The 24,555-nt window shown below is 41.7% G+C and overlaps 1 protein-coding gene across 5 annotated transcripts in view; it reads right to left on the bottom strand.

Annotated features, from left to right (window-relative positions):
• Positions 1 to 24,555, bottom strand: part of LOC140205268 (protein kinase C-binding protein NELL1-like) — a 1,028,119-nt gene that overhangs the window by 24,484 nt on the left and 979,080 nt on the right. For all 5 annotated transcript variants that reach the window (XM_072272741.1, XM_072272739.1, XM_072272737.1 and 2 more), the window contains 2 exons: positions 17,612 to 17,805; positions 13,894 to 14,070 (listed from right to left, as the gene is read on the bottom strand). In XM_072272741.1, the coding sequence (XP_072128842.1) occupies positions 13,894 to 14,070; positions 17,612 to 17,805 (371 nt within the window). The remainder of the gene's footprint in view (positions 1 to 13,893; positions 14,071 to 17,611; positions 17,806 to 24,555) is intronic.

The raw sequence follows: 24,555 nt of genomic DNA on the forward strand, positions 1-24,555 counted from the left end.
TCTAGTTTAACAATTCAATATATTGTTAGGATTGCTATGTGCATTCCTACCAAGCAGATATTAGTTCATAATGTGCCCATGATACATTATGAACAACAACAAAAGTATTTGTTTATTCATGACAACACAAGTAAATCCGATCATCTTTTATTTATTAACAAACAAGAGAAAATCTGCAGATTTCTCGAACCCAGTAATTGCACCCCCCACCATTCCCCCATTCCCATTTCCCTCTCTCACTTAATCTCCTTACCTGCCCATCACCTCCCTCTGGTGCTCCTTCCCCCTCCCTTTCTCCCACGGTCTTCCATCCTCTCCTATCAGATTCACCTTTCTCTAGCCCTTAATCTACTTCACCAATCGACTTCCCGGCTCTTTACTTCACCGCTCCCCCTCCTCTGGCTTCACCTATCACCTACTACCTTGTACTCTGCCTCTTCTCCCCACACCTTCTTACTCTAGTTTCTAATGTCTTTTTTCCCTGCCCTGATGAAGTGTCTTGGCCTGAAATATTGACTGTTCATGCTTTTCTATAGATACTGCCTGGTTTGCTGAGTTCCTCCAGCATTTTGTGTGTGTTACTATATCTTTTGTCTAATGTCTGTGAAGCACTGTTATATAAAAATAAAAAAAGGTAAAAATGTCAAATATTGGAGGGCATCGCTTTAAGGTGAGAGAGAGAAACTTTTTAGAAGATTTGCAGGTTAATTTTTTTAAAAAGGATTAAGAATATGGAAAATAAATGAAAAACAGTTTTGAAGCTATTGCCCCTTTATGAAGTATGTCAAGTGACTAACAACAGCAAAGACGTTCCAGAAGCAAACTAGAAAGACCACATAATAAACTACACACATTTTATTTGAGGTACTCATGCACATCAGTCTGTGCATTTTGCATTGGATTTTCTTTTGAGACTAAGAACCACAACAAAGAGTCACAGCTATCAAAAAGAATGAAGTTATTGAGGCTGTTGTGAGGTCACATGACAAAGTAGATAGGGTGAGTTAAAGACGCTTGTGATTGATTATGACAAATTGACCACAATCATTGGCTGGGATCATAACCAGAAAATGCTGGAGATGTTCTTCAGGTCATGCAGTAAGATACAGAATTAACATTTCAGATCTTTCTGTTAATCCTTGGGAAATGGTGGCAGCTGCAAATTTAATCGGAGTGCAAAGATAAATCTAATAACTGGCCAAGTGGAAGTCTGTATAAAGTAGCAATCTCAGAATCATATACTCCTCCTCATTTTGTATACATCTCTATGATCTCTTCTTTTGCAAGCTCCTGTATCTGCCACCCAACCCAGCTCAAGTCCTCAGTTCTCCCTTTGGACAAAAGATGGTCTTTCATGTCCAATGCCTCCCCCACCAACTATCCCAAGTCTGCTTTCTTCCCTCTCACTCCACTCCTCTGCCACTTTAAAAATGAAGGACAAATTGAGCAATTATTTGCTGTGTCCTTTCATCCAAAGAGAAAAATTCCACACAGTTATCATGGGACAGGCCTTTCTACTTCCTGGACCCTATACAGCCATTTGAAAAATGGTAGGTAGCACAGTAGTGTAGAGGTTAGCACAATGGTTAACAGGACCAGCGACCCAGGTTCAATTCCTGCTGTGACTTGCAAGGAGTTTGTACATTCTGCCTGTGACTGCGTGGGTTTCCTCTGGGTGATCCGGTTTCCTCCCACAGTCCAAAAATGTACCAGTTGGTAGGTTAATTGGTCATTGTAAATTGTCGCATGATTAGGCAAGGGTTAAATCAGGGGTTGCTGGGCAGTGTAGCTTGAAGGGTCAGAAGGACCTATTCCACACTGTATGTCAATCAATCAATCAATCAATCAATCAATCAATCAATCAATCAATAAAAAGATAAAAGGATGAAACCTCCCTGTCTTTTCTCTTTGACAGAGTAAGAAAGTAAATAGAATGGAAAACAAAATTCTTCTCAGTAGAAGATGTGAAGAGGGAGAACACGAGAGGGCAGGAAGGAAGGTAAAAGTTGCTCATGGAAAGAGTGAAGGTGGAAGAGAAGGGGTCACCCTTTATCAGCAGGACTGAAGGGTTTTGGCCCGAAACATCGACTGTACTCTTGCTGCCTGGTCTGCTGAGTCCAGCATTTTGTGTGTGATCCTGAGATTCATTTCCTTGTGGGCATACTCAATATACTTATAGAATAATAATCAATACCAAATCAATGAAAGGCCGCCCAGTGGGGGCATTTAACCAGGGTGCAGAAGGCACCAAACTGTGCAAATACAAAAAGACAAAATAATAATAATAAATAAATAAGCAATAAGTAGAAACATAGAACATAGAAACATAGAAAACCTACAGCACAATGCAGGCCCTTCGGCCCACAAAGCTGTGCCGAACATGTCCCTACCTGAGAACTACCAAGGCTTTACCCATAGCCTTTTATTTTTCTAAGCTCCGTGTAGTCATCCAGGAGTCTTTTAAAAACCCTATTGTTTCCGCCTCCTCCACCACCGCTGGCAGCCCATTCCACACACTCACCACACTCTGCATAAAAAACTTACCCCGAATATCTCCTCTATACCTACTTCCAAGCATCTTAAAACTATGCCCACTTGTGCTAGCCATTTCAGCCCCGGAGAAAAGCTTCTGACTATCCACACGATCAATGCCTCTCATCATCTTATACACCTCTATCAGGTCACCTCTCATCCTCCGTTGCTCCAAGGAGAAAAGACCGAATTCGCTCAACCTATTCTCATAAGTCATGCTCCCTAATCCAGGCAATATCCTTGTAAATCTCCTCTGCACCCTTCCTATGGTTTCCACATCCTTCCTGTAGTGAGGCGACCGGAATTGAGCACAGTACTCCAAGTGGGGTCTGACCAGGGTCCTATATAGCTGCAACATTACCTCTGGGCTCTTAAACTCAATCCCACGATTGATGAAGGCCAATGCACCGTATGCCCTCCTAACCATAGAGTCAACCTGCATAGCAGCTTTGAGTGTCCAATGGATTCAGACCCCAAGATCCCTCTGATCCTCCACACTGCCAAGTGTCTTACCATTAATGCTATATTCTGCCATCGTATTTGACCTACCAAAATGAACCACCTCACACTTTTGTGGGTTGAACTCCATTTGCCACTTCTCGGCCCAGTTTTGCACCCTATCAATGTCCTGTTGTAACCTCTGACAGCCCTCCACACTATCCACAACACCCCCAACCTTTGTGTCATCAGCAAATTTACTAACCCATCCCTCCACTTCCTCATCCAGGTCATTTATAAAAATCACAAAGAGTAGGGGTCCCAGAACAGATCCCTGAGGCACACCACTGGTCACCAGTCTCCATGCAGAATATGACCTATCTACAACTCTTTGCCTTCTGTGGGCAAGCCAGTTCTGGATCCACAAAGCAAGGTCCCCTTGGATCCCATGCCTCACTTACTTTCTCAATAAGCCTTGCATGCACTACCTTATCAAATGCCTTGCTAAAATCCATATACACTAGATCTACGGCTCTACCTTCATCAATGTGTTTAGTCACATCCTCAAAAAATTCAATCAGGCTCGTAAGGCACGACCTGCCTTTGACAAAGCCATGCTGATTACTCCTAATCATATTATGCCTCTCCAAATGTTCATAAATCCTGCCTCTCAGGATCTTCTCCAACAACTTTTCAACCACAGAAGTAAGACTCACTGGTCTATAATTTCCTGGGCTATCCCTACTCCCTTTCTTGAATAAGGGAACAACATCCACCACCCTCCCATCCTCCGGATCCTCTCCCGTCCCCATTGATGATTCAAAGATCATTGCCAGAGGCTTAGCAATCTCTTCCCTCACTTCCCACAGTAGCCTGGGGTACATCCCGTCCGATCCCGGTGACTTATCCAACTTGATGCTTTCCAAAAGCTCCAGCACATCCTTTATCTTAATATCTACATGTTCAAGCTTTTCAGTCCACTGCAAATCATCCCTACAATCGCCAAGATCCTTTTCCGTAGTGAATACTGAAGCAAAGTGTTCATTAAGTACCTCTGCTATTTCCTCTGTTTCCATACACACTTTTCCACTGTCACACTTGATTGGTCCTATTCTCTCATGTCTTATCCCTTGCTCTTCGCATACTTGTAAAAAGGGGTTTTCCTTAATCCTGTCCTCCAAGGCCTTCTCATGGTCCCTTCTGGCTCTCCTAATTTCATTCTTAAGCTCCTTCCTGCTAGCCTTATAATATTCCAGATTCCTATCATTACCTAGTTTTTTGAACCTTTCGTAAGCTCTTCTTTTCTTCTTGACTAGATTTACAACAGCCTTTGTACAGCACGGTTCCTGTACCCTACCATCCCTTCCATGTCTCATTGGAGCGTACCTACTCAGAATCCCACACAAATATCCCCTGAACATTTGCCACATTTCTTCTGAATGTTTCCCTGAGAACATGTTTCCAATTTATGCTTCCAAGTTCCTGCCTGATGGCCTCATAGTTCCCCTTACTCCAATTAAACGTTTCCCTAACTTGTCTGTTCCTATCTCTCTCCAATGCTATGGTAAAGGAGAAAGAAATGTGATCACTATCTCCAAAATGCTCTCGCACTGAGAGGCCTGATACCTGACCAGGTTCATTTCCCAATACCAGATCAAGTACTCCCTCTCCTCTTGTAGGCTTATCTGCATATTGTGTCAAGAAACCTTTCTGAACATACTTAACAAACTCTACCCCATCTAAACCCCTCACTCTAGGGAAATGCCAATCAATATTTGTGAAATTAAAATCTCCCACCACAACATTCCTGTTATTCTTACTCCTTTCCAGAATCTGTCTCCCATATCTGTTCTTCTATGTCCCTGTTACAATTGGGTGGTATATAAAAAATTGGGGTGTATGGGGTGTCAGGGAGGGGTAGCACCTCTGGTGGGGGAACATGTCGCGTCCTTTTCAGGGCGGTTAGTCCACCTTTGGTCCCCACCTGGCACTCAGCTCTCACCTGTGACTCCCCGTAGCTGTTTGTATGCGACAGCGGCCACACCCCGGGCAACGGCTTCGACAAGCCGGCTAAACCAGGTGAGGGTAGCCGACGGGTCTCAAGCCCTCGGTGTGATAGGGAGTTGTCTATCCCAGCATGTGAAGACAGACTCCGGCGGATTGAGCGGACGAGACCTATGGAAGGTCCAACGGTCAAGAAGGCGGTCTCTGCAAGCGTCATGGAATGTGTAGAGCAGGACATGACACAGAAGATGTCCTGGTCATCCACTGCGCCTAGTCCCATCTCCAGCCGTCTAGACTCTGTCTTGCCACTGGATCCAGATGGGAATTGGGAAGAGAGAGTGAGGCTGACGCTGCGCAACTCTCCCGCACTTAAATCCAAATCACGCGCTAGTCTCGACACCATCATAATGGTGTCGAGATCCTCATCGACGTCAACGATGGATGAACAACCAACCATATAAAAAACACCCAGCAAAGTTATTGACCCTTTCCTATTCCTAAATTCTACCTACAGAGACTCCGTAGACAACCCCTCCATGACTTCCTCCCTTTCTGCAGCCATGACACTATCTTTGATCAACAGTGCCATGCCCCCACCTCTTTTGCCTCCCTCCCTATCCTTTCTGAAACATCTAAAGCCCGGCACTTGAAGTAGCCATTCCTGCCCCTGCATCATCCAAGTCTCTGTAATGGCCACGACATCATAGCTCCAAGTGCTGATCTACACTCTAACCTCATATGCTTTATTCATAACATTCTTCGCATTAAAATAGACACATCTCAAATCATCGGTCTGAGCGCATATCTTCTCTATCACCTGCCTATCCTCCCTTTCGTACTGTCTCCAAGCTTTCTCTATTTGTGAGCCAACCTCTGTCATTTCAGTTCAGTTCCCACCCCCCAGCAATTCTAGTTTAAACTCTCCCCAATAGCCTTAGTAAACCTCCCCGCCAGAATATTGGTCCCCCTCGTATTCAAGTGCAACCCATCCATTTTGTACAGGTCACACCTGCCCCAGAAGAGGTCCCACTGATCCAGAAATCTGAATCCCTGCCCCCTGTTCCAATCCCTCAGCCACACATTTATCCTCCACCTCACTCTATTCCTATACTCACTGTCATGTGACACAGGCAGTAATCCCAAGATTACTACCTTTGAGGTCCTGCTTCTCAACTTCCTTCCAAACTCCCTGTAGTCTGCTTTCAGGATATCAAGAACATGAGATGAAGAGCCCTTGAAGTGAGTCAATTGGTTGTGGGAACATTTCAATGTTGAAGGAAGTGAAGTTGAGTGAAGTTGTCCCCTTTGGTTCAAGAGTCTGATGGTTGAGCGGTAGTAACTATTTCTGAGCCTGGTGTTGTGAGTCCGGAGGCTCTTGTACCTTCTTCCTGATGGCAGCAGTGAGAAGAGTGCACAGCCTGGATGGGTGGGGGGTGGTTCACTGATGACGGATTTTGCTTTTCCATGACAGTGTTTCATGTAGATGTGCTCAGTGGTTGGGAGGGCTCTACCCATAATGGACTGGGCCGTATCCACTACTTCTTGTAGGATTTTCCATTCAAGGGCATTGGTGTTTCCATACCAGGCCATGATGCTGCCAGTCAATATACTCTCCACTACACATCTACCAATGTTATGCCAAATCTCTGCAAACTCCTAAGGAAGTAGAAGCACTGCTGTCTTTTCATCACATTAGATATTTTTTTGAGCATATTCAACATCTGAGTATTCAAATCCTCTTGGGGCAGAGAGTTCAAATGCTTCACCAAATAAAGATTTGCCCTCATTGCAATCCTAAATGGCCAACAGCCCATCCTGAAACTTCACCCTACCTTGGAACCTTATTTCTTCAAAGTGACTTTGAATTGAGGAGATGAGGCTGCATGTAAAAGTGAAGGGCTTGATTCAGTTTATTTCATTTTCACACTGTCTACTGCTTTGGACAAAGGTGTGATGTCATATGTTATTGAGAAACTTCTGTACAAAATATTCCTTACAATTAACCAGTTTTGAAAATTAAACCATTAGAGTTTTGAATGTCTGCTAATCCAGTGCAGACAGAGGGTTGTGGTTCTGTGAAATGTTCTGCCTCAGAAGGCAGTGGAGGCCAATTCTCTGGATTCGTTCAAGAAAGAGTTTGATAGAGCTCTTAAAGATAGTGGAGTGAAGGGATATGGGGAGAAGGCAGGAAAAGGGTACTGACTGCGGATGATCAGCCATGATCACAGTGAATGGTGGTGCTGGCTCGAAGGGCTGAATGGCCTACTCCTGCACCTATTGGCTATTGTCTATTCTCTAATTCAGTTGTGCTTTTTACATAGGGAAATATTTTAAGGCCCTAGCTCTTTGACCTCAAGTCATCAAGCGGAAGGTACTGCAGCATAAGAACCAGGGGTAACAGCCTGTTCCACCAGGCTTTTAGACATCTTAGCACCCTGCTGCCACCCAGCACACCCATGTACACCCTGTCTGAATACACATCACATCCACCAACCCACCTCCCCAAATCTCCAACTCACTGATACACTCTCATCCTACACTGGTCACTTTTCATCTTTTATTGCTGTTGCTTCACATATTTATATTACTGCTTGTTTTATTATAATAGTGAGAGTAACATTATACTGTCTTATATAAACAGGCACCTCACGCTTTATGTCAACCCGGCCACTCGAGGACGGTGCTCATGTTATTTTGTCTGTGCTGGATTGTAAGTATATTTGCTGGGGGTGCACATTCCGATCATGGGAATTAAAAATGAACTATTTTCCTTCAATGCGCACATGGAACACAATAGCATAATAAAAAGGAAGCAATAACTAAAAGGCACGGGCTTAAGGTGAACGGAGAAGGATTTAAAAGGGGCTTGAGAGGCAACCTCTTTACACCGGTTGGTGCGTGGCTGAGAAAGGTACAACAACATCATTGGACAGGTCCACGGGTAGAAAAGATTTAAAAGCTTATGGTCCAAATGCAGATAAATGGGAGTACTTAGAATGGCATCTTGGTGGGCACAGACAAATTGGTCTGAAAAGTTTGTTTCTCTATTGTCTTATTCTATGACTGTATACCACAAGAAATATGAGAACTTTTTAAAAATATGGATCATATTTATGATCTGGATTTCATTGCCTTGAGGCAAGATGGAAACAGAATCAATCATAGTTTTAAATGGATTTGGATAAGCACTCAGGGAAAATAAGTTTCAGGACAAAAATGACAGAGCAAAATAATGGGACTGATAGATTGATTCACTAGTCTTGAAGGGTTACGTGGTCTCTTTCTGCATTCTAACTATTGCAAGGTATGCTGACACTCAATATTATGCTGTAGCTGGGGCTGTTCATTCAGTATACTCAGCTACTGAAATCAGACTTCTTGGACTGTATCATTATTTTCAATACTTCTCTGATCTGGCCCATAACTTGCCTTGTACTTCTAAATATAGAGTAACCTTTCACGCCTCTTCTTAACATTTGCAGCATACCAGAGAATCTGTATTGCATCTTCCCTTGTTCTTCAATAACCTTCCTAAGATCTGCAGGGTGATGTTGCACATAGCAAGAATTAGTCTTACAGTGTTTTACTGACTCAATACACCTATTTTCTTGAAACTATAATTCTACTGTGGTGTATGGGGTGTCTAGGGAAGGGTAGAATCTTGCTATGTTTATGCCGGGGTAGTTCACTCTTCTTTGGTCCCCATCGGATACTCAGCTTGTTGTGTTTATGCCGGGGTAGTTCACTCTTCTTTGGTCCCCATCGGATACTCAGCTCTCAGCTGCAGCTCCAAGTAGCTGTTTGCATGCATCAGTGACCACACCCCAGTACACCACTTCAACAGGCGCACTAAACCAGGTGAGGGTAGCTGAAAGCCTCATACACTGATAAGATAGGGACATGCCCTTCCCAGCAAATGAAGTCAGCTCTGGTGGACTGGGCAGATGAGATGTACAGTGAGATCCAATGGGGAGGAAGATGGTATCATGGAGAGTGAAGAACATGAGAAGTCCTAGAAGATGTCATGGTCATCCACTGCAACCAAGGAAGACCTCAACCTTTTGACGCTTATTCATACCACTGGACCTGGACTTCTGAGGTCAAGTGAGTGGAACTGCCCAGTGCAATAGCTTTTCCACTTTAAAAACTCTACTGCACAGTTTTTATTGTCATCCTCAGACACGATGGACAACCACCACTACCATAATTCTGAGTGCTGCTGAAATATCATTATTCAATAACGTCAGCTGTGTTTTCCTTTCCGCTAATGCTTCCTGGTATATGAACGGACAGTAGGTACTATTATGGTTGAATTGTTGGTAGAATCTCAGGCTGTGACGAGAGGGAGTACAGGAGTGAGATATGCCAACTACTGGAGTGGTGCCGCAGCAACAACCTGGCATTTAATGTCAGTAAGATGAAAGAGCTGATTGTGGACTTCCAGAAGGGTAAGATGAAGGAACACATACCAATCCTCATAGGGGGATCAGAAGTGGAGAGAATGAGCAGTTTCAAGTTCCTGGGTGTCAAGGTCTCTGAGGATATAACCTGGTCCCAACATATTGATGCAGTTATAAAAAAGGCAAGACAGAGGCTATACTTTATTAGGAGTTCGAAGAGACTTGGTATGTCAACAAATACACTCAAAATCTTCTATAGTGTACCATGGAGAGCATTCTGACAGGCTGCATCACTGTCTGGTATGGAGGGGCTACTGCACAGGACTGAAAAAAGCTGCAGAAGGATATAAATCTAGTCAGCTCCATCTTGGGTACTAGCCTACAGAGTACCCAGGACATCTTTAGGGAGCGGTGCCTCAGAAAGGCAACGTCCATTATTAAGGACCTTCAGCACCCAGGGCATGCCCTTTTCTCACTGTTACCAGCAGGTAGGAGGTACAGAAGCCTGAAGGCACACACTCAGCGATTCAGGAACAGCTTCTTCCCCTCTGCCATCCCATTCCTAAATGGACATTGAATCTTTGGACACTACCTCACTTTTTTTTTAAGATACAGTATTTCTGTTTCTGCATGTTTTTAAAATCTATTCAATATACGTAATTGATTTACTTGTTTATTTATTATTATTATTATTATTTTTGTTCTATTTATTATTGTTTTTTTCCCTGCTTATGCATTATGTATTGCATTGAACTGCTGCTGCTAAGTTAACGAATTTCACGTCACGTGCCGTTGATAATAAATCTCATTCCGATTCTGATTCTGATACCTATACGAGGAGTTGGGGGTTGGGGCCGTCAGCCTTAATTACAATTCTCTAGGTTTGCAAGATGCATTTGTAGGTTTGCCTTTGACTTCACAACAAAAAAAACCTGCTTGAGGAACTCAGTAGGTCAGGCAGTATCTATAGAGGCAGAGGAATGATTGACATTTTAGACACGGCCATCTCTGTCAAAATCTCTCTCACTTTACCTTTGAGTTCTTTTTGCTTGTAATGGTGAGCTTAGTCCAAAAGTAATACTGATGTCCTATTTAAATTAAAGGGCTCAAATTAAAATTCTTCGACCAGGTGAATTCCCTTATCAATCTCGATGTGTTTCTTTGAGCTAAGCACTGGGTGTCAGGTAATTGCTGAAAACTATTATTAAGGAAGCAATAGCAGGAATTAGAAAATGATTACATCACTAGACAGAGTCAATATGGTTTTATGCAACCAAAATATTGCTAATTACTATAGATTTACTTGGAGGATGCAACTAGCAGGGGAGAAAAAGGGAAGCCAGAGAACATAGTGCATGAGATGTCACAATGAAAGATCACTGCACAAGGCAGGTTCACGTAACATCTTACCAAGAAAAGAGAATAGGTATCATACAGAAGACTCAAGGCAAGGATAATGGGGCCATCTTCAAATTGGCAGGTTGTAACTAAGGGGTGCCCCATTGAGTTGAGCTAGTTCAGCTGCTTATCCCTGCCAATGCCGGCATTATTTGCCTATCCTCTGAGAAAATGGTGATGTATTGTCTTCTTCTAAGTTTTCTGATGATTAAAAATGAGGTGGGATTCTAAGTACAGGAGATGGTATGATGAGGCTTTCACAGAATTATGATTTTTTTTGGAACGTGAGAATCTAGTCAGCGATCATGCTACAGGGACGGTATGCTTATAAATTAAAGTCACTGAAACCTAACATGTGAGGACAATGAACAAATTAGGAGGCAAATGGTATGCCAATCTTCATTATGTGAAATAACTGTATAGAACATCCTGGAACATTCTGTAAGACTTTGAGATCCTAATCTGAGAAAAGAATCTACTGGGCATAGAAAGAGTACAGGGATAGATGCGGAGGGATTTAGTAGACTAAACAATATTCTCTAAACTTCAGAAGAATGAGAGGAGGTCCAAACAGAATTGACAAAATTGTCTTAGTTCTCAACAGGCTGGATGCATAGAGGATGGTTCTTTAAATGAAGAGTCTAGGTCCAGGCGCCCAGTCTCAGAACAAAGAGTAAGCTGTTCAGGACTGAAGGGAGAAGAAATTCCTTCAACCAGAGGCTGGTGACCCCGTGAAATTCTCTAAACTGGAAGGCTGTGGAATCTCAGTCATTGAATCCTTGATAGACAACTGATTAACAAAGGCAAATAAATTTCTGGATAATTGAGAATTAAGGCACAGGGGGACTGTGTACAAAAATGGCACAGAAATAAAAACTCAGTCATGTTTTTCATGAATAACAGTGTAGGCTAGAAGGGCCGAATGGCCTAATCTTTTTCCAAAATACTTATGCCGATCATGTGATGAAGGTAATCTCACCCTGCTGTTGGCAGTGAGTTCCACAATTGAGACAGCGATAATGAAGGAGTAACATGTATTTATGAATAAGAATGATGGGTATTGGTAGATTGTGGCCCTTATCCTTCTAAGCAGTTGAAAGCATCTGATCAGAACGTGTTAGCTTTGCTCATCCCAGTGCTGTCGATGACACATAGCGAAGCAATAGTGAGTTACTGTAGAGGGGTTGAATATTTAGGATGGTAGATGGGACGCCAGTCAAGTGGTCTGCTTTGATCTGGATGTTCTTGAAGTTACTGAGTGTTCTAGGAGCACTTCAGGCAATTGAACATCAGTTCATCACACCTTTGGTTTGTGTCTTACAGATAATCAGGAGACTCTGCAGAATAGGAAGGTCAATCATATGTTGCAGTATAGCAAGCCTGCTCTTCTAATCTACACAGGCAGAAAGCAATTTAACTGGTCCAATTAACTGTTTGGCTAAACCAAGACATCACTGAGCATAGATGTAGAAAACTTTCTAGGATATTAATGACTTGAGGTAACTATTGCAAGTGGCACTTCACTTTTTACAGAATTATATTCAATTCATCAATAAGTGTGTAGTAATTTGACCCCCCAGAGCACAATTTCATAGATCATTTTTTATGCTAGGTAAGTATGTGGCCTTTAATAATCACATGAGTGTGGCACTGAATTTAAGTGATTAATAGAGCTCCTTAGTAAGCAACTTTGGTAAGGACTTAGAAAGTCATGCTGAATTAACATCACGATTTGAGTTAATAGTTTTTCACACATTTTACATCAGGGATAAAAATCCTCTCAAGACATTGAGAGGATTTGTGTTCCTACTCATCAAGAACCGGAAAAAGTCAATACGCCCTTTGAAAATTTTTGCTAGAACAATACAATGATCTTCCCAGCATAGCCTCAGCAGCAATTTAAGAGGTTTCCATCCATTTAGTAACTAAGAGTGTGCGAAGATTTACATTGAGGAAATTACTTTAATTTTCCTTTTTTATTTGTCTCCAAATATAGCAGAAACAGCTAGCAAATATAGAGATGTTAATCCCACGATCAATGCCCTTCCAAATATTACTGCCAAAGCTTCACCTTCTTGATTTGGCCCTCTGCTTAATTATGGATGGATAAATTCATCATTTTTAAATGAAATAGTTTATATTCTGAACTGCTTTAATTTTTGAGCTATTGATTTTCATTTTTATTAATTGCTAACTAAATTTGTATACAGTTTTGGAATCCATCATACTTTCATAATATTCTAATACTTTCTCAGTCTCCGTGCCTCATCAACCTAAACAACTTCTCCTCTCTACGTTTGACAGCAGTTAATAAATCACATCAAGGAGACACATCACCTAAGCCAGCCTTCAAAACCATTTGAGATATTTACAAGAACTCTTTAGTGAAATGCTTGAATTTTCACCAGCTACCCACAGAATGCAGTGACAATCTTAAAGCGATAGGCCTTTAAAATCAGTTTACTGGTTCCCCGCTGAGGTCTTTAGTTAGCTAACTTTGTAGCAGTCTGAGATCTTTCGTGCTCACACAGAGGCAAACGAGGGTTGATTTTTACTGTGGTAATTGTTGTAATTTTGGACATTGACCATTTTTTTTTCTTAATGAGAATGTTATCATGTCTTCCCAATACAACAATGGGGATCAACAAGTCAGAACGCAGCAATTATAACATCAGAGGAAACCTGCTCTTTTACCGGTTGTACATGTTTGCTGGATCTCATCAGATAAAATAAACAGAAAACTTGAACTGACACTTCAAAGCAATACTTAGGGGATGCTGCACTATGAGAGGTAATGCCTTTCAAAACAGATATTAAAACAATCTCTTTCAGTTGGCAAAAGATCCCTTGGCACTATTTGAAACAAGTGCGGATAGCTTTCCCCAATGTCCTGGTCATTACTATCCATCATCCAACTTTACTGAAGCAGATTATAGTCACATTGCTGTTTACACGAGCCTAAAGTGACCATTTCCTACAGTAAATCACCAAGACAATGTTTCAAAAGTACTTTCAAGCTAAATAGTTTTAGGAGGCATCTAAGATATAAAAGGTTCTATTTAACTGCTTCATTTTTCCTCATTAAGGTCTGGAAATTCTCCCATAGATTTGAGGCACATACCAGACATCGGCATTGCTGGCAGCTGTAAGTCCAGATGTCACCACTGCGGTAAACCAGATGTCCATTCTGATGTAAACACTGGCTGGTCACCCTGGTATCACATTCCGAGCAGCAGAAAAGGTCCACATTTGGATCACGACAGTCACAGACAGTCCTTCTGCAGAAAATCCTGCCATCCTATTTCAAAGGTAGAGAAAACAACCATCATGTTGAGAGGAAATGTCCTTACATTCCAGTTCATTATAAAAGATAAATTTCTATTGATTGATTTTAATAAGTAACAATTTCTGATAGACTAGACTCACATTTAGACCCAGGCAAGTTTCAATGTTGACTTGAAAATTAACTAAGGTCTAGACTGAGTGATCTTAATCACATATTTTATCCTGAGAATGCAATTATCTTTAGGAGAATGAGATTCCAGGGATTAGATTTAAATCAAAGACAACAACAGCACACAGTGACAATTCTATTATAACATTAGCACATTTATCACAAAGTTCCATGCTTTTTCTGGTTATCTGTGGCAGCGTTGGTCATTCTTTCATGTTTTCATTGCATTCTCATTGAGAGGTCAGTGTTGAAAAGGACGAGCAGCTTCAGGTTCCAGGGCGTCAGCATCTTGGAGGGGAGAGAGAGGTGTTGAAGTGTTGGGATGGACAGTAGTTTCTGATGGCCTCTGGATCACGGTCTCCTTGCAATTGTTTGCACAGTGGGTGGTGGGGGTTGATGTTTTTGCTGGGACAAGTTGTAGGGGGAAGGGAGGGCTGATGTTTTTGCTGTTGCTTGTGCATGCAAGGGGGGGGGCGTTGGGATTCTGATGTTTTTGGTCATCCATTCTTTGTTTTTTTCCCCCACTTTTTTGTGGTTGTCTATGAAGAGTAAGAATTTCAGGTTGTATACTGTATACATCCATTGATATCAAATTGAACTATCAAAACATTGAACCTTTGAATATATCATGATTACCTTGTGTCATCTTAAATGTCATCACACGAAATGATTTGGTTAAGACTAACTATAGATGAATATAACTCAGAGAATAGTACACTGAATGAAACATAGAAACATAGAAAAACATAGAAAACCTACAGCATACTACAGGCCCTTCAGCCCACAAAGCTGTACCAAGCATGTCCTTTCCTTAGAACTATCTAGGCTTACCCATAGACCTCTATTTTTCCAAGCTCCATGTACCTATCCAGGAGTCTCTTAAAGGACCCTATCATTTCTGCCACCACCACCGCTGGCAGCCCATTCCACACGCTCACCACTCTCTTATCCCTGACATCTCCTCTGTACCTACTTCCAAGCACATTAAAACTATGGCCTCTCACGCTAGCCATTTCAGCTTGGGAAAAAGCCTCTGACTACCTACATGATCAATACCTCTCATCATCTTGTACACCTCTATCAGGTCACCTCTCATCTTCCGTCACTCCAAGGAGAAAAGGCCAAGTTCACTTAACCTATTCTCATAAGTCATGCTCCCCAATCTAGGCAACATCCTTGTAAATCTCCTCTCTTGGAACCTTTTCTATGGTTTCCATGTCCTTCCTGTAGTGAGGCGACCAGAATTGAGCACAGTACTCCAAGCTGGGTATGACCAGGGTCCTATTTAGCTGCAACATTACCTCTCGGCTCTTAAGCTCAATGTTTTAGGTGGACTATATCTATATCAACATCAGCCTTGGTTTGGCCACAGTGTTCCATTCCTAAAATTCAAATGTATCGACTCTATTGGCAGTGCTATTGTTTGAATGAAATGTAAAAGTGTCTGCCCCTTCAGTTGGACATAAATGAAGATGAGTTGTCCTAGCATTGTGGCAACTCTGAGTAAGGCCTGATGGACTTACATAGGGCCTGGGAGTAGATCCAACCTGTACTCGACCTGCTTATCATTATACTGACACGTGGAGGCTCATTCGAAGTATGCCCTTTGCAGCAATAACTTCTGATCAACCCAGTACAATGCAAAATGAGCCTGATCAGAATCAGAATCAGATTCATTATCACCAGCATATGTTGTGAAATTGGTTAACTTAGCAGCAGCAGTTCAATGCAATACATATAAAAGAAGAAGAAGAAAAAAAATCAATCAATTACAATATAGATATACTGAATAGATTAAAAATCATGTAAAAAACAGAAATAATATACATTTAAAAAGTGAGGTAGTGTTCATGGGTTCAATGTCTATTTAGGAATCGGATGGCAGAGGGAAGAAGCTGCTCCTAAACACCTAGACGATGTTTCAATTACTTTATATCTTTCAAAAGTTCAGAGTTCAATGTATATTTATTATCAAAGTATGTACAGTATGTGTCACCACATACTATCCTGAGATTCATTTCTCGCAGCAGAATGAAGAAATACAATCGAATCAATGAAAAACTTCACACAAAGCCTGAAAAACAATCAATGTGCAGAAGAAGACAAACTGTAATTACAGAATAAAAGATAATAATAACAAACAGTAAATAAATAATGTTCAGAACGAGGTCTAGATTCCTTGAATGTGCGTCATTAGTTGTGGAATCACTTCAGGGTTAAGGTGAGCGGAGCTATCCATGCTGTTTCACCTGATGGTTGAAGGGTAATAACTGTTCTTGAACCTGGTGGTGTGGGACCTAAGACTCCTGTAGCTCCTTCCTGATGATAGCAGTGAGAAGAGAGTATGGCATGGACAGTGAAAGTCCTTGATGATGGATGCTGCTTTCTGGGGGCAGCACTCACTATCGATGTGCTCAGTGATGGGGAGGGATTTTCCTATGATGGACTGATGGTAATGACATTTAACAGATTTCATACTTGATAACAAGTATTAAAATATCCCTTTTTATTGATTGTTTAATCATATTGCCTTCTTAACATCCAATTTGCTTTCTGTTTATATTTTGCATATTATTTTCTCTTTTGTTTTGTATTATGTTTGTAGTTATCAAGTACTCACGTATCCTGAACATGTACACAACTTGCACAATTTTCATTTCCATTAGGAAATTAAGAGGGACAGTAAATCATGTCTGTTTGGAAACCTAAATTTAATAAACTGCGTGATACTTTAATCTGGAAGATAAATACTGAGAGTCATTTTGTTCACTCAAAATCGTGAGAAACTGCCCCCTCCCCTTATATTTCCTTTATGGACACGTTTACAAATGCCAAGTAGAATGAGTTATCTTGATTTACATCTCAGTTAGACCTGATGCAATCCTTTGATAGTATCTTCCAAAGAGGCATGGGTGGGAAAACATATTAGGTTAGCTGGCAATCTAATCTCAGAAGGGAAATCTATCAATGCTCCTGTACATGAAATGCTAGGAAATGGGTTTAAAATTCCAAGGAGATACCCACGTTTGTTCTATGTATTACCTTCAGATCTATAGGTCTGGTTTGTAACTTGAACTGAGCAGGAAATTTTGGGCTGATATCTTACACTTGCCATGTTAATGTTTGCAAATGATAGACATCTCCAGGTAGATTCAATGGGCTGAATTGTCTAATTCTGCTCCTATACCTTGTGGTTTATAGCACAGGTCTTTCACTTTAAAGTACAGCCAGAACTATTTTTCCACAGTTCGCAAACCATAACTTAGTCATCTTCTGAAGTCGTTCACTGCATTACCTTGGGCCTTTTGCAAGTCAAAGTCAAACTTGCCTCACACGACACTGTCCTCATCCCACCCCATCACACCACACCGCTCTGTGTGCTCACCTGACAGGAACAGACAGAACATCGATCATTCCTCAAGGTCCAGATTTGTCCATTGCGCTTCAAGTCATCATCATGAGAACAATCGCCCGTGCAATGTTCACCAAAAGGGCATCGACAGTCAAATCCTCCTTCCAGGTTTACACAGACTGAGTCGTTCCAGCAGCTGTGAATTCCTGCGGCACATTCATCAATATCTGTGAGGAATCAGATATGCAATTTCATATTAGCTGGCTCAAGGAAAGTATAGTTTTTAACAGTTCTCTTATAATTCAGGCATTTGGCAACTTTCCTCAGCGTTATGTGCATTCTGGATATGTGAATGAGAACAAACCCCCGAGGTGGGCCAAACGAACACTCAAAGCATTAATTTGTCCTCTGGCTTTGCTAATTAACACATTATGATCCATGAGTCAAGAAGAAATTGTAATCATTTGCTAATTTAATCATTTGATCTGAACTTTGGTATGTGCCCGCTGGAACAGGAAGGGTGTACAACTTTACAAATTCTATTTAATTCCTCAGGATCTAAATAATTAACACATTCTGTACACTGTTCAAAGTACAATGACCATTTATTATCAAAGTACGTAAATGTCTCTATATACTACCTGGAGATTCATTTTGTTTTTGTAGGCATTCACAGTGGAACAAAGAAATACAGCAGTACCAATGAAAAACTACCCGCAGAGACTGACAAGCTATCAATGTGCAAAAGAAGACAAAAACAGTAAAAAAAACAAACAAACAAATAAATAATATTGAGAACACAAGTTGTAGAGTCCTTGAAAGTGAGTCCATAGGTTGTGGAATCAGTTCATTGTTGAGGAGTGTGAAGTTATCAATGCTGGTTCAGAAGCCTGATGATCAAAGGGTAATAACTGTTGCTGAACCAGCTCGTGGATGCCTAAGGCTCCTGTATGTCCTTCCTGATGGTAGCAGTGCGAAGAGAGCATGGATTGAATGGTGGGGGTCCTCGATGACAGAAACTGCTGTGCCAGTGCTCTTTGTAGATGTGCTCGATGGTGGGGCGGACTTTTCCAATGATGAATTAGACTGTTCCCACTTATCTTCCCATTCCCTGGCACTGGTATTTCCATACCAGGCCATGATGCAACCAATCAGGATACTCAGTTAATGCAGAAGGGCTGAGCGAAAGGAAATTCTGATATATTTAGGACATTCAAGGATATCTAACTAATCAATGTTTAGTTTCAGCCTGTCTTTTGAATTGATTTCTAGACCATATCCACATCAGTACTGCTACAGCTATGTGCAGAACAATACTGAAATTACATGGGAGATCACATTCAGAAATTCATTTCCCTTCTGGCTATTGTTAATCAAGTGTAAATGAAAATGAAGACAGGTTTGGTTACTTATATAAGATGATACTTGTGCAGGAAAGTTACACTCGGTGCCCAGTATATTAGGTACAGCAAGTATCTAATAACGTGGTCACTGAGTGTGTTTCTGTGGTCTTCTGCTACTGTAGCTTATCCATTTCAAGTTTTGAGATGTTATGCATTCAGAGATGTTCTTCTGCACACCACTTATGTACTGCATGGTTACTTTAGTTACTGTCACCTTGAACTAGTCTGGCCATTCTCCTCTGCCTTCTCTTACTAACAAGGCATTTTCGTCCACAGAACTGCCACTCACTTGATGTTTTTTGTTGTTGTTTTCATACCGTTCTCTGCAAAATCTAAGGAATGCTGTGGGTGAAAAACCCAGGAGGTCAGCAGGTTCTGAGATAATCAAACCACCCCATCTGGCACCAACAATTATTCCATAGTCAACATCAATTAGATCACACTTCTTCCAATTCTGATGTTTGTTCTGAACAACAACTGAACCTAAACATTGAGTTCCTGCCACATGATTGGCTGATTAGATATTTACATTAACAAGCAGGTATACAGGTGTACCTAATAAAGTGGCCACTAAGTGTGTAATTCAACTGAGGAGATTGGAGCCCTGGGGATGTGCTCAGATGGAGTTTATTAAATATCTGTGCAGAAATAAATATTAGTTATATTAGAGTGAGATTGTTAATTACTGCATCTTTCTACACAAAAGGAGCATTGTCAGAATCTATGGACATATCAGTGAAAATGTTCATATTTTTGTTTCACTTTTAACCATTTCCGAGAAAGCTATCCTTAGTTGATGCATGAAACTACAAGGAATTCTTTTATGCTTTCGAAAGGAGTACAATGATGTTTCAACCAAAGGCTCTCACCACCAGAGCTGGAAGCAGTCATTAATTTTACACAGCATTTCCTTATGAAATTGCCTCTTTAAGGTTGTTGTAGCTGGGGGTGATGGTGGGGATAATCTCTCACTATCTAGTAAAAGTTCCATATGTTGCGTGTCTCAAATACTCTCTAATAACCTAGTCCAGCTCCTGACCTTCACAGGTGGCTTAGCTACTAAGCCCGATAAAACCATTTCTTTTGACAGGAGAAGGGGAAAAGGCAGGTTATTGGTGCCTTAAAACTAGGCAGAAGGGGCTCATCAGCCGAGGTTGACAGCTCACCTCAGAGAAAGAAAACTCTGATCTCAAACTTCCTCTGCCTTGTGGTTATACCATTTATGGGGAAGGCTTTGGGAGTAAATCCCAAGAGAAAAATCCAGAGCTGGAGTCCCGAAGGCAATCTTACATTGAGTTCAACGCCGACTGGCAACTCCCGTGATGCTGCTGGTGCCAAACTGTATCTGTCTCTGCCCATCTTTTAGGTTCATCAGGTGTGAGGAGAGAGGGAGCTTTTTATGTGGGCAGCAGCATGCTCTCCATTTTGTACTATCCTGGCTTGTGTGTTTAGATAGCTTGGACACAGCATCCGTGGTTGACCCTGACCAACGGAGGCATCAGAGATCTTTATGGAATTGAAATCAAAAATACTAGCAGAACATTTGGCAGTTTGGGATTCAGACAGCCCTCACATATCAAATCACAACGGAGGCTGTTCTTCACACATAGCTGTCAGAAAGAGACTAGTTGTACCAAATGGGTTATGCAAAGCACTGCATCAGGACATGGAATTACCTGAGAGGCAATGAACTTGGTACCAGTATAAAACCAGACTGAGAGAAGTACAGTACAAGAGAGTACTGCAGCTCCTGACTCAGGGAATCAAAGTTCAAAGTAAAATTTATGATCAGAGTACATACACGTCACCAGATTATTTTTCTGCAGGCATACTTGGAAAATCTATAGAAGAGTAACTGTAAATTGAAGTATCAGGAACTGTAAACTGTAAACAAACTGGACAAATACAGATAGAAGTAAATAGTGATAAATAACGAGCATGAAATAACAATGTAACAGAGACCTTAAATAAGTGCAGCTATCTCCTTTTGTTCAAGAGCCTGATGGTTGAGGGGTAGTAACTGTTCTTGAACCTGGTGGGGTGAGTCCTGAGGCACCTGCATCTTCTTCCTGCTGTCAGCAGCGAGAAAAGACCATGGCCTGGAAATGTGAGGATCTTTGATGATGGATGCTGCTTTTCTGCTGCAACACTTCATGTAGAAATGCTCAATGGTTGGGAAGGGTTTATTCATGAGGTATTGGGCCAAATCCATTACATTTTGTAGGATTTTCCACTCAAAGGCATTGGTGTTCCCATACCAGACCGTAATGCAGACAATCAGCACAATTTCTGCCACACATCTATAGAAGTTTGCCAAGGTTTTTGGTGACATGCTGAACCTCCGCAGACGCCTGAGGGAGTAGAGGTGCTGTTGTGCTTTCTTGACAATAATATTTATATGATGAAGCCAGGCCAGGTCCTCTGAGACCCATGTACTTACCACTACTGACAAATGCACCACTGAACCTCTTATGATAACTGGCTCATGGACCTCTAGTTTCCGTCTTCTGAAGTCTACAATCAGTTCCTTGGTCTTATTGACATTGAGTGAAAGGTTATTGTTATGACACCACTCAGCCAAGTTTTCAAGCTTCCTGCTGTATGCTGATTCATTACCCCCTTTGATACAACCCACAACAGTGATGTCATCAGCAAATTTGTATATGGTGTTGGAGCTGTACTTAGCCACACAGTCATAGATGTAAAGCGAGTATGGCAGGGGGCTAAGCACACATCCCTGTGGTGCTCCTGTGCTAATGGAGATTGTGCAGGACATGTTTTTGCTGATCTGAACTCACTGGGGTCTACAGGAGAGGAAATCTACTTGCAGCTTACCCTGACCTTCCCTCAGAGTGCTGATATTCTGCTTTGAGCATTCTTACACATTAATCGCTTCCCTTGCTGACAGAACAAAGATAGAATACTGCTGTTGCTGAAAATATGAAATAAAGCAGAAAATGCTTGGAAACCCTCAGTAGGACAGGCTGCTGTACAAAGAGACAGAAAAGCAAGGCTTAAATACTTCAGGTATTATATCAACATGATATTCAGGAGAAGGAGCACGTTATATAGTCTCGTCATTCCAATCCTTTTTCTGTTGACTCCTTGAAATCTAAGTATATGCCTCTGTCAGCCATGAACACTTTAAAGGACTTGCCCTCCAAAGCTCTCAGTAAAGTACAAATATGCACAATGGAAATCAAGTTAGAGATTTGCTTTATTTGTCCCATGTATATCGAAACAGTGAAAAGCCTCATTTGCCTCAAATCAACTCAGTGAGGATTGTGTTAGGGGCAGCCTGCTAACGTAACCCGAACCTAGTCTTTGGAATGTGGGAGGAAACTGGAGCACTGAGAGGGAACCCATGGGAAGGAAACACAAACACCTCACAGACAGTGGTGGGAATCAAAGTCCAGTCGGTGATATGTGGGTGCTATTACGCGATTGTGTTGACAACTGCGCTGCATTCCACTGAGTGAAGAAATTCATCCCCTCTTCAGACTTAAGTGGAATGCTCCTTAATCTGGGATGATGTCCATAATTTTAGCTTCCCCAGTATTATTCAATGAAACAATCTCTTGTTTATTTACATTGTGTAATTTGGATGAAGCACCAAAACATAGTACATTTTCAATTTTGCACGTGTCATAATATTGTGGGTGGGTGGAATGTGAGCCGTGAGGAGGATGCAAGAAGGCTCTGAAGTGACTTGGATGTTGGTAAGTGCATGACAGGTGCAGATGAATGTAAATAAATGTGAGATCATCTATTTTGGCTCTAAAAATAAGAAGATAGTATCTAAATGTTGACACATAGGGAAAAGAAGGTGTTTGACACACTGGCTTTATTAATTACAGCATTGTGTACAGGAGTGGGAAGATCATATTGCATGATAATGCAGTAAACTCGATCAGCAAATTTGTGGCTGACACCAAGATTGGGGGGCATTGTGGACACCGAGGAAAGTGAGCAAAATTTGCAGCAGGAACTGGACAAGCTGAAAAAACTGCAGATGAAATTTAGACCATAAGACAATAAGATCATTAGATGTAGGAGCAGGATTAGGCCATTGGCCCATTGAGTCTGTTCCGCCATTTCATCATGGCTGATTTATTATCCTTCTCACTCCCATTCTCCTGCTTTCCCCCCGTAACCTTTGATGCCCTGATTAATTATGAACAAATCAACCTCTGTCTCACATGTCCCTCAATTATGAGGCTGTGCCCTCTTGTCCTAGACGCCCCATGCCCACTCTGTCTAAGCTTTTCAATATTTGATAGATTTCAATGAGATCCCATTCCCTCATCCCCATTGTTCTAAACTCCAGCAATTACAGGCCCAGAGGTATTAATCAGTCCTCATACAGTAAGCCTGTCATTCCCAGAGTGAATCTTACGAACCTCCTTTGAATTCTCTCCAATGCCTGCACATACTTTCTTAGATAATGGGTCCAAATCTGCTCACAATACTCCAGGTGCGGTCTGGCAAATGCCTTACAGAGCCTCTGCATTACCTCCTTCTTATTGTATTCCAGTCCTCTAAAAGTAAATGCAAACATTACATTTGCCTTCCTTACCACCAACTCAGTCAGAAAGTTAACCTTTAGAGAATCCTGCACAAGATCATCCTAGTCCCTCTGATTTTTGAATTTTCACCTGATTTACAAAATAGTACACACCTTTATTCCTTCTGTCAAAGTGCATGACCATGCACTTCCCTCTATTATGCTCCATCTGCCACTTCTTTGCCCAATTTCCTAATCTGTCGTAAGTCCTACTACAGACACCCAGTTTCCTCAACACTACCTGTCATTCCACCTGTCTTCATATTGTTCGCAAACTTGGCTACAAAGCCATCAATTCCTTTATCCAAATCATTGACGTAAAAGAAGCGATCCCAATACTGACCCCTTTGGCATACCACCAGTTACCAGAAGCTAAAGGGTGAAGAGCCCTTTTATTTCCCACTCTTTGCTTCCTGCTAGTCAGACAATCTCCTATCCATTCTAGTATCTTTTCCGTAATAGAAAACGTAGACATAGAAAACCTACAGCACAATACAAGCCCTTTGGCCCACTATGCAGAGCCAAACATGTACTTACTTTATAAATTACCTAGGGATACCCATAGCCTTCTATTTCTCTAAGCTCCATGTACCTATCCAGGAGTCTCTTAAAAGACCCTATCATATCCGCCTCCACCACCGTCGCCGGAAGCCCCTTCCACACACTCATGACCCTCAATGTAAAATACTTGCCCCAACATCTCTTCTGTGCCTATTTCCAAGCACCTTAAAACTGTGCCCTCGTGTGCTAACTATTTCAGCCCTCGGAAAAAGCCTCTGCTTATAGAATAGTACAGCACAGTACAGGCCCTTCGGCCCACAATGTTGTGCTGACCCTCATACCCTGCCTCCTATAAAAGCACCCAACTTGAATTCCTCCATATACCTGTCCAGTATTCTCTTAAACTTCACTAGTGTATCTGCCTCCACCACTGACTCAGGCAGTGCATTCCACGCACCAACCACTCTCTGAGTAGAAAACCTTCCTCTAATATCCCCCTTGAACTTCCC

Source organism: Mobula birostris, chromosome 11 (genome assembly GCF_030028105.1).
Source record: "Mobula birostris isolate sMobBir1 chromosome 11, sMobBir1.hap1, whole genome shotgun sequence".
NCBI lineage: Eukaryota > Metazoa > Chordata > Chondrichthyes > Myliobatiformes > Myliobatidae > Mobula > Mobula birostris.